The sequence below is a fragment of the Callorhinus ursinus genome, unplaced genomic scaffold (genome assembly GCF_003265705.2).
Source record: "Callorhinus ursinus isolate GAN/ISIS: 27379988/994484 unplaced genomic scaffold, GSC_fseal_2.0 scaffold38, whole genome shotgun sequence".
NCBI classification, from domain to species: Eukaryota; Metazoa; Chordata; class Mammalia; order Carnivora; family Otariidae; genus Callorhinus; species Callorhinus ursinus.
The window spans coordinates 10,375,876-10,386,685 of record NW_027397100.1 but is presented as its reverse complement, the minus strand read 5'-3'; the positions used below and the strand labels follow the sequence as shown (position 1 = coordinate 10,386,685).

Below are 10,810 nucleotides of genomic sequence, written 5' to 3'. Positions count from 1 at the left end.
CCTCAAAGTTGCACTGCAAAAGGTAGTGTTAACCCAAGTCTCATTTCCAAAGATATGTTCATCCTTCAGGTTTTGTGCAGACTTAAGCAGAAAAAGAACCATCCACTGGGAAACAAACTGACACAATATAGCTTAATGGCATAAACCTCCCAATTTTCTAACCAGCCATCCATGAGGATGTCAGTTGTATAAAATGACCCAACCCCCCACATACAATTCTGTTAATTGGGTTCCTAAGGTAGGTTCCTTGTAATAAGGACAAGTGCCTCTCCCCTACTCTGGCCACACAGCCCTTGACAGATTGTGCTTTAAACTGCATTGCCCCTCAAGGAAAATGGTAATGTTATGATGGACATAAACTACACTGGCATATTTGGGGGGGTCATGAGGACACTACCAGAATAGCTACAACAGCTAGATTTCCCAGAGTGGGATGTTCTCTCAGGAATGGATTACCTGTTAAGATTCACTGAGAATTCATTTATTTTCTGTCACACTATTCAAGTTACTTTTATTACATTTGCTTTAATATCATTTACAACCCAAATTCCATTCTGTGGCAGTGGGGAAATTTTCTTTTGCCACCTCTTTTTAACATTCATCTTTGCTGGCCCAGCTCCCTGGAAAATGACAGAACAAAGCAGATAGGACGTTTATCAAGAATAAAAAATTTAGGAGTGCCTGGGTGGCTCAGTTGGTTGAGTGACTGCCTTCGGCTCAGGTCATGATCCTGGAATCCCAGGATCGAGTCCCACATCAGGCTCCTTGCTCAGCAGGGAGTCTGCTTCTCCCCCTGACTTTCCCCCCCTCTCATGTGCTAATCATCTTTAAAAAAATAAAATTTAGGGGCGCCTGGGTGGCTCATTCGTTGAGCGTCTCCTTTGGCTCAGGTCATGATCCCAGGGTTCTGGGATCAATCCCCGCATCAGGCTCCCTGCTCTGCGGGAAGCCTGCTTCTCCCTCGCCCACTCCGCCTCCTGCTTGTGTTCCTGCTCTTGGTGTCTCTGTCAAATAAAATCCTTAAAAAAAAATAAAAATAAATTTAATTACGAAGATACTAGGAGATATTCTGGCAAGAAAAAATGTTGACGTAAGTCTGCCCCAAACAACACTGCTGCCTATTGTTGAAAAATAAACTCGAGGGCGCCTAGGTGGCTCAGATGGTTAAGCGTCTGCCTTCAGCTCAGGTCATGATCCCAGAGTCCTGGGATCGAGTCCCGCATCGGGCTCCCTGCTTCTTGGGAGCCTGCTTCTCCCTCTGCCTCTCTCTCTCTCATGAATAAAAAAAATCTTTAAAAAAGAAAAAAACTCAAATCTTGAAAATTTTCTTTAGGTTCAATAACTGAAGCAATTTAAGCAATTTTAACTATCCATCAAAAGGGTTGGCATAAAAAAATGCCTCCAAATTTAACTGAATATCTTGACACAAGAATAAACCTGTAAAATTTGTGCCTTAACACTAAGAAATAGAGTAGAAAGAGGTGAGGAAGTCAATACTGAAAAGTTAACCATTCCAGCAGGAGCAACAATGCCTACTCAAAAGGCTCAAGGTAGATACAGACTTGAAGCAGAGTTCAGAATATAAATGACTCATTGCCCAAATGCAGTTAAAGCTCAAATTTCTTAGTAAAGTAACAAATGCAGCTAAATCAATTTGGGAAATCAGTTAAATGCTTGAACTTAAACCATTTTGTCTGGTATTTAAACATTTTTTTCAGAGATGCCCTTAAAAAAAAAACAAAAAACACCCAGGTTTAAGGCCTGGGTGGATTTGTTTGGTTTTCTTGTTAGAAAATCCCTAAGATTTTGATACATTACCCTGATAAGTACAGTGCAAAGATATAGTGAAATGGAGGAATATACAGAGACAACTTGAGGGCAACAGTCTTCCCAGACTCTGCACACTTAAGAATTTTCCCCAAGAAGCAAGTCTTTAATAACTACTAAAAGTCAAAGAAACTAGTATTCTAACTTTGAAGTTTCTATGACTTTAAAACATTTCAAAAATGAAGATTTCCTGTGGCCTTTTTAAGAGAATTTTATTTGAGTGGTTCTTACAAAGGTAGTTGCAATATGAAAGTCATTTGTTTGATAGAAATATCAAGCTGTCTTGTCAAACACACTGAAGTAACCCAAAAATATATTTCAGAGCTCACAGAGCTTAAAAAGAGCAAAGATTATATGCAACCAGACAAAACCTATTTCTGCATTTCCTATTTCTTGCTCAGACTGCTTTGCTTACCAGACTGTCACTAAACATCTTGAGGAAATGCAGGGATCATTTTGTTTGGAATCTTAGACACACCAGAACACATAATATTTACAAAGAAACTTTTACAGATACATTAATTGAAAAGATACTATCCAGAAATGTAATCTTGAAAACTCCTTTTCTTGCCAATTGATCACGATGCAAGATGAGATGTTAATCAAACAGCCCTTTAGCTGTCTTGAATTTCCATACACTAAATGTGTACTCCAGAATCTGCTAAACCATTAGCCAAGTATCAACATTAGTGAAACATGAAATGTAACTGCTGTGTAAAAAGTTAGGCTTCTGAAACATTAAAAACATAATTACATCCCTGTCTGCCTTTTTACATTAAGCACATTTGTTCCCCCCTAGAGCTATTCCTATAGATCCTTAATGTAAATTTCTACATGTACATTTAAAAGGCAGAACAAGAGAACAGCTTTGTATACAGTGGGATTTGCTAGTTAGGGATAATGAGCACACTGCATTCCTGTTAACAGTTTTATTTTTTCAAGGTAACAGGAATTGTATACAAATGACAGTAGACCCTTGCCTCTTTATTTTTATCTAAATAAAAGATAACTCAAGATGAATTCTCAAGAAAGAAAAAAAGCTATGTACATAAGAGACTATATCTTCCTTCATCGTCTACTTGGAACCAGTAGTTGTGTTGCTGTCATAGAATCAGGGAAGAGGTTGTGGTAAGTTGGAAGAGGTACATATGCTGCTGTTATCATTTTACCTGTTGAAAGAAACAGATACGAGGGTTTAGCATTTTCACTTAAATTACATCTTTCATAATCATCACTCAGGAAAACAGATCAAACTCACCAGCAAACCACCTGCCATGCAATGCATTGACAGCAGCAATGGCTGCAGCAATTGATGGGCACTTCACATACACATTGCCCTGAAATACAATGACAAAAAGATAAGGGCGGTATACAATTTTTACAAATTGCCTGGAAAAAAACCCCTCAGAGCTCTATAACCAAATACTTGTTTTATTAGCTAACTAACATGTACACCTAGAATTTTACTGAAATCATTTTATCCTCCCCAAACTTGTTATATTTTTTTTTTTCTATGACTTGAAACCAGATGAAGAATGAATCAAGATGCTAGATTTCATGCCAAACTTTCAACACTAACCAGCAACACTGCTACACAATGGCCTGGTCTAATCTTCATTTATTAGAAGACTGTCCTTATGTTGGAGGATATATAGTCAGTCACTATGTTAAAATTTCTTTCAGAATTAAAAAACAAAACAACTTCCTGGGACAGTGGTAATCTGCCCCAAGTATGTGTGAAGGCTGTCATAAAAGAGTAACAACCTCATATCTTTATTAGTTATCACAACACCTGAAGTGAGGTACATAAAGGGCAGATTAAACTTTTCTGGCTTTAGGGAAAAAAAATAAAATACCTGAGCTGAATTTTTGTCAACATAAATATGAATAACTCCTCCATGTTTATTACATTCTTCAATCACATCATCCTTAATCTCTGTATCCCATCCAACTTCTTCTTCTCTGTACAAAAAAATATTAAGGTCTGTTAGACACCATTCAAACTTATATAATGTTACATACTCATCTGTATAAAAATATTTTAAATATGAATTCATTTAATTAATTTAAAACTTGTTGATGTTAATAATGTAGTGCACTGGAGAAAATCAAAAACAAGGTAAGGCACCGTTTCGAACAATGCTTATGAATTTCTTTTTTTAAGACTATTTTAGAGAAAAGAGCTGGCGTGTGTGTGCACGTGAGTAGGGGGAGAGGGAGAAAGACTCCCCACTGATTGTGGAGTCCACCACGCCAGGCTTGATTTCAGGAACCTGAGATCATGACCTGAGCCAAAGTCAGACAATTATCAACTGACCTACCCAGGCATCCCAGCTTATGAATTTCTTAACTCTAAATTAACATTTAAAGTACTTACTGACATATATCAAATTTCATATACCAGCAGTTTATCATTTTCCAGATAAAGCTAACTAAAGAATCTGGTGTTCTCCAGACACCTGGGTGGCTCAGTGGGTTAAGAATCTGCCTTCGGGGGGCGCCTGGGTGGCTCAGTTGGTTAAGCGACTGCCTTCGGCTCAGGTCATGATCCTGGAGTCCCGGGATCGAGTCCCATATCGGGCTCCCTGCTCAGCGGGGAGTCTGCTTCTCCCTCTGACCCTCTTCCCTCTTGTGCTCTCTCTCATTCTCTCTCTCTCAAATAAATAAATAAAATCTTAAAAAAAAAAAAAAAAAAAAGAATCTGCCTTCGGCTCAGGTCATGATCCCAGGATCCTAGGATGGAGTCCCACGTCAGGCTCCTTGCTCATTGAGCCTGCTTCTCCCTCTGTCTGCCGCTCCCCCTGCTTGTGCTCGCTCTGACAAATAAAATCTTAAAAAAAAAAAAAATTTTCTTTTGGTGTTAAACACAAGAATCCAAGGCTCTCTTTCTTTGGTAAACCATGAACTAATATAAACAATGCAAACAGCATGTAACATATTCTTATATAAAACCTAAGTATGTTTTATATATATATAATGGTTTATTTATCCAATCAACTGAACAGGTATCTACATTTACCTCAGAATGTATTATAACAAAACAGAAGAGTTTGGACTGATAAATAAATGGCATTCTAATCATTGTGCCTAGGCATTAGGAAAGAGAAATTCCTAATTCCTGGCCTGCATTAATCTAAGAAAAATACTTAAAAAGATCCTCTTCTCCTATAAAAGATTAAAATAGTATTAAAATTTCAAAGCCAAGAACTGGTAGCAGAGTAAACTGACAATAGAAATAAACACAAACACACATACGAACAAACAAAACAAGCAGAAACAGACCCATAAACAGAGAACAAAATGGTGACTGCCAGAGGGGAGGAGGGTCTGGGTAAAATGGGTGAAGGGGAGTGGGAAGTACAGGCTTTCAGTTAAGGAAATAGTATGTCAAAAACAATGAAAAGAACAGGATAGGGAATATAGTCAATGTACTGTAATAGCCTTATATGGTGACAGATGGTAAGCTACACTTATAGTGAGCATAGCATAAGGTGTAGAATTGAAGAACTGTTATGAGCCTGAAACTAATGCAACATAAGGTATGTAAACTACAAGTGATAAACACTGATACAAAACTTCTGAGAAAACTACTAATGGTAAACAAAATCTGCATACCTTTTACTTCATTTCCAATCTTACAAACATACCCAAAGGATTTAGCAATAAAAAAAGTTATTAAAATACCCTAAAAGGATGAAAACTGTTGTTTACTATTTGAACTGTAAAATATATTGAAGCATCCAAAATGTTAACTTAGAAAAGCTGAGTATTAATACTTTCACAGTACAGTTAACCACTGAACAACATGGGTTTCAACTGCACAAGTCCACCTATACAGTACAGCACTATAAATGTAGTTGCTCTAAGATTTTCTTTTCTCTAACTTTATTGTAAGAATGCACTACAGAAGACATGTAACATACAAGAGACACGTTTATTATCTGTTTGTTATTGTAAGGCTTTAAGTCAACAGTAGGCCGTTAGCAGTTAAGTTTTAGGGTGAGTCAAAATTTACACACGGATTTTCGACTGTGCAGGCAGGAATCTGCACTGGTAATCCCCACATTGTTCAAGTGTCACTGGTATACCCTTACTTACGTTTGAGGGTTAAACATGTTAGAAAGTTGGAAACACTGTGTTGCAAGAGGCTGAACAGAGGCAGCTGCAGCTAAAGCCGAAGCTAAAAAAAAAAAAAAAAAAAAAGAGAGAGAGAGAGAAATTAGTTTCATGGAAAATGCATCAGAATAACCCTGATGAATAAAATAAAAAAAACCCCCACTAAATCGCAACTGTGAAATTAGGATAGTCAGTCACTTCCCTAATTTACCTTACTTATTAATAGTGTGATCGGAGTGTTTAACGATACCCAATTTGAGTTGCCAGGAAACTGAAGCAACCTAACATTTGAAATAGCCAATCTTAACTGAGTTGGAAATTTTATTTTTAGAAGGTTAATTAAACTGTACGTGTGATCAAAATTCAATTAGACAAATATCAGTACAAATCAATCCAGAAAGGTAAAGGATAAAATAAATGCCTGATTTTGTATAACTGCTTGAGTTTATACTAACCCCAAGAAACAGGGGATGATGAAAATACAATCTTTTCTTAGGTTTCTGCCCATGAATACAGTTACATATTTTCTTTTAAATAAACATTATAAAAGGATTAAAAGATGCAGAAAACCATCCAACCATTTACAATTTAATATCCCACGAATATAAACCCTATTTCAAAATCAAATGAGTATTTTTTAAATGACTAGGTCTGTCATAGCACAAGAAACACTAAAAATAGCATATATCTATATTATAATACTATTAAAAATAAAAAACTACTAGACACTAATATCCAGAAGGAACATTTTAAAGCCATACTGGTTTTAGGTTTGAAGTGAGAGCACTGTCCAACACAGCTGCCCCATTGCTTTTATATGATTCACAGAACATTACCAGTAGCTGTTACAGAACTCACCGTAATCATTTTATTTGACCAAATTTCATTCCAATATATAACAATAAACAAAGCTAAGGATAAAACAGCGCATTAGAAATTATGGTAATTAAAATTAACAGTCACCTGAGGAAATATCACAAATTATTTCACTGAATAAAAATTAGGGCCATGCATGAAATACATCATAAAAAATTATTCTGTTAAAATTACAAGTGTTTTGACCCTTTATTACTTCAATAAAGTTTTTTCTTTCATGAATCTTTGTATTAAAACATAAATGCTAAAAAAGCAAACAGATGTCATATTCCATTCAGAAAAGGTAAAGATGTATGATGTTTATGTTACAATGAATATGAAAATGAGGCCCACTGTGTACTTTATCATAAACAAATGGAAGTATTCTTGAAAATAAACACTAGGTCAAAACAAAAAAAATAAAATAAACACTAGGTCATTATAAAACAACTGAGGAGTACTTTATTTTTTCCATTTTCTTAAATGAATTAGGAATACTAAAAAAAATTTTAAGAATATCTGATAGGAACAGTCCAGCTAAACCTAGATGAATGCAGAACACAATGAATTCAGCATAGAAATATAGCTAACAGAAAATTCCACTAGTTATACTTTTTAAAATCTGCGAAAAAAAGGTTTGAGTGTAACTGTCTCACTTGCTGGAAAAAAATTAAAATACACATTTAATTCCTATCAAGGAACATGGCAGACGTTTTCATGTAGAATCATTCTCCTAAACTTTTAATTAAAACCTATGAAAGATGGATACTGAATTAGCTCAAGAGCAAAATGCTCTAAACAAACAGCAGAAATTTGGTAATCAAAAATAAAAAATAGCCTACTTTAGAAATAACTATTTCAATCTTTGAAATATGCATGCAATTTAGTTCTGGGTAATTGTCTCATTGCTTGGTACTATTAATACATATCACTGAAGTTGGAGTCCTTAACCTTACGTTCATTAAGTTCAGACTCCTGAAAGATTTGTGTATTAGAACAACAAATTCCATTTTCTGACTTCTATATAAAACTAACAATCAGAACACAAAGATAAGCATACGAGACTAAAAATAATTCTAAGCAAACTAAAGCAAAGAAATGCACATGCAAATTTCGATTTTAATCCAGAGTCATAATGATTGGGATTAAGCCAACTGAAATATACATTAAAAGATGGCTTACTGTATATACACCATACTAGTCATTCTTCAAAAACAATCCAAAATACAAAATGTAACAAGTGATATAATAAATAAACACTGTGTCTTGCTACATTGACATCTATTTCAAAGACAAATAAAAAGCTCAACTCACCTTCAGTCTGTTGAGAAAGTCTTGTTTGCAAATCTATAACAAAAGAGAATTCTACAGCTCAGTGCAGGAACAATGAAGAGCCTCAACTAACAGGGTAAATGTCAGGAAAGCATTAATAAAAGAGGACTACATAGCAGGGTTTATAAAAATAAACTTATAGTAAAACCTGGCAGCCAAACCTCCTTCCCCATTCCTCATTGACAAGGCTTTGGGGCCTTTTTCTTTCCTCCTATCCTAGGAAACTTACTTAGGCCTCTGTCTCCCTACTCCTAGTACTCTTCCACAACTCCTATGTATTCCACTATACTACCCTTCACATGGGAATAATGGGAAATGGGGAAAGGGAAGCACACCGGTCAGAAAATCCATGAAAACCCTGATCTTGAGAATTCAATTCCAAGTACTTGGGATATTCAACTCTGGCCGAGAAGATGACAGTTTAATTAGGTCTGGTTTCCTGGCATAGTACAGAAATTTAATGAAGCAGGAATAAACTTTAACCAACTTTACTATAATCTATGAAATACAAGAAGAATTTAATCATCTAGTCACTATTAAAAACAGAATGGAGATTTTTACCAATATATTTCCCCGTATATAATCATTAAATTCTCCACTGGAAGGCAAGTTAACAGAAAGCTGCTTGGCACTGCAACAAGTGTAAATAAAAGAACAAAATGTCATTGTGCTAGCTTGAAGTTTAAAATTATAAAAATACACAATATAAAAATTGTTTAGATCCAATAACCTAATTTTCATTAACATGTGATTCAATTGCAACACTTTTATCATCTGGGTGTCTTGCCGAGTACAGAAAAAAAATTAAAAATGGCAGCTGGCTTATTCAGTCAGTGGACAGTGCAACTTGATCTCAGGGTTCTGAGTTCAATCCCCTCAATGGATGTAGAGATTACTTAAAAACTTAAGGGGGGGCGGCAAAAAGGAAAAGGGATCGGTACCCCCAGTTATGCTGGGATAAAAAAACACCTGGTTCCTAAGTGCTCAAAACTGGTGTATGAGGGAGATGAAGAAATTTAACTGGTATATTCTGAAGGCACATGAAGATAGGACCATAGAAACACTGTCAAACCTTAAATTATAACCCAATTTATCTTTTCTTTCCATACAATAGGAAAAAAGGTATAGATATAAAAAACCTATCCTATGGGATGCCTGGCTGCCTCAGTCAGAAGAGCACAGGACTTTTGATCTCAGGGTTGTGAGTTCGAGCCCCACATTGGATGTAGAGTTTAATAAATGAAAACTTAAAAAAATCCACGGTATTTTAAAGGTATGTAAGTAACTATCAAGATTTCAAAAATGACTTTATAGGTCATTTGTGACAAGTTAGGAAACAAAGCATAGGTTTCATCGGAATCTCTCTTAGAAACAACTTGTTAAATTTCCAAAATAAAGTGCATGGAGTGATGACTCACCCTTGGTTTTAAAAGCAGCTTTAAAGAACTTAGGAGAAAGGGCTTTGGACACATTAACACTCAGCAATTTACACCTTTTTAACAAAAAGTAAGGTTTCAATGATGACTATCTGGAGAAAAACACTGAGTTTATGCATGTAAATTTGTAATGTACATGTATGTAAAATTATGTAAATATTTACCTAAAACTTGGGTGATTAAGCAATAGCAATTTATAGGAAGTTTAAGACAGAATCAAACTTTATATAATCTCAATAAATGCTAATAAGGGTGAATATAAAAAAATACAGATAACTGGCTATTTTAACCAATCCACATTCACCTTTGTAGAATTCTAGTTGATCACAATCAGCCCACCTTAAGTATAAACTTGCACAGTAAGTGTGCCCAAGGTGTAGCCATACATCGTGCATCAGGAAGTAAAGGCTAAGAAAGGTAGTAAGGTCTAACTTTCAAAAATCTTCAATTAGATGAAGATATTGTTTATGAAGAACACTGAATGAACATATTTGATACCGCACCCAGGATATAACATAAGACTGTTTAGAAACGAATCCTATGTTACTACACCAAATCCCTGAAGACAGCTGACAAATACTCACTAGCCTCTAGTGAAATACCTAGAATATGATAAACAAGCATTTTCTAAATTATTAAAAGAATGATCTGAACAATGGGAAGTAATAGGAGGCTACAGTTTTCAGATTTAATTAGCAAGTTTAAAACGACAGAGTTACATTTCTGGAAGGGATGGGTTCCTTACATGTCTTTGATTATATCAAGTGGCATTCTTGGCTATTTGGTCACTCAAGAAATTAAATATCTAATAAAAGTCAAAACTATTTAGTGATACTTGGGGGAGTTACCCAGTGACAAAAAAAAATACAGAAATCCATTAATGGTTATGATTTTCTCCCCATAAGGATAAACTAGCATGGTTTTATCTGAAAATTTTTTAAGATTTATTTATTTGAGAGAGAGAAAAAAACAGCATGAGTGGGAGGGGCAGAGGGAGAGGTGGAGAGAATCTCAAGCTGACTCCATGCCCACTGTGGAGCCTGGCTACGAGGTGGGGCTGGATCTCACAACCCTGAGATCATGACCTAATCTGAAATCAAGAGACCGATGCTTAACTCACTGAGCCACCCAGGCGCCCCAGTTTTTTCAGAAGTTTTATAAATACCTATCAGATTTCAAAATAAATAACATAATCTGACAGGTGAAACACAAAAACACAAAAGGCAGATTTTCTAAACTTATTC

General features: G+C 35.5%; 1 protein-coding gene across 9 annotated transcripts in view; it reads right to left on the bottom strand.

Moving 5' to 3' along the window:
* Positions 1-2,741: 2,741 nt before the first annotated feature.
* The window catches only part of RBM39 (RNA binding motif protein 39), a 30,065-nt gene continuing 21,996 nt past the window's right edge, over positions 2,742-10,810 (bottom strand). For 7 of the 9 annotated variants that reach the window (XM_073880488.1, XM_073880489.1, XM_025876410.2 and 4 more), the window contains 5 exons: positions 8,113-8,163; positions 5,926-6,007; positions 3,684-3,789; positions 3,086-3,164; positions 2,742-2,996 (listed from right to left, as the gene is read on the bottom strand). In XM_073880488.1, the coding sequence (XP_073736589.1) occupies positions 2,896-2,996; positions 3,086-3,164; positions 3,684-3,789; positions 5,926-6,007; positions 8,113-8,163 (419 nt within the window). In that variant the 3' untranslated portion in view covers positions 2,742-2,895. The remainder of the gene's footprint in view (positions 2,997-3,085; positions 3,165-3,683; positions 3,790-5,925; positions 6,008-8,112; positions 8,164-10,810) is intronic. The other 2 variants (XM_025876409.2, XM_025876411.2) reach the window with 1 other exon arrangement.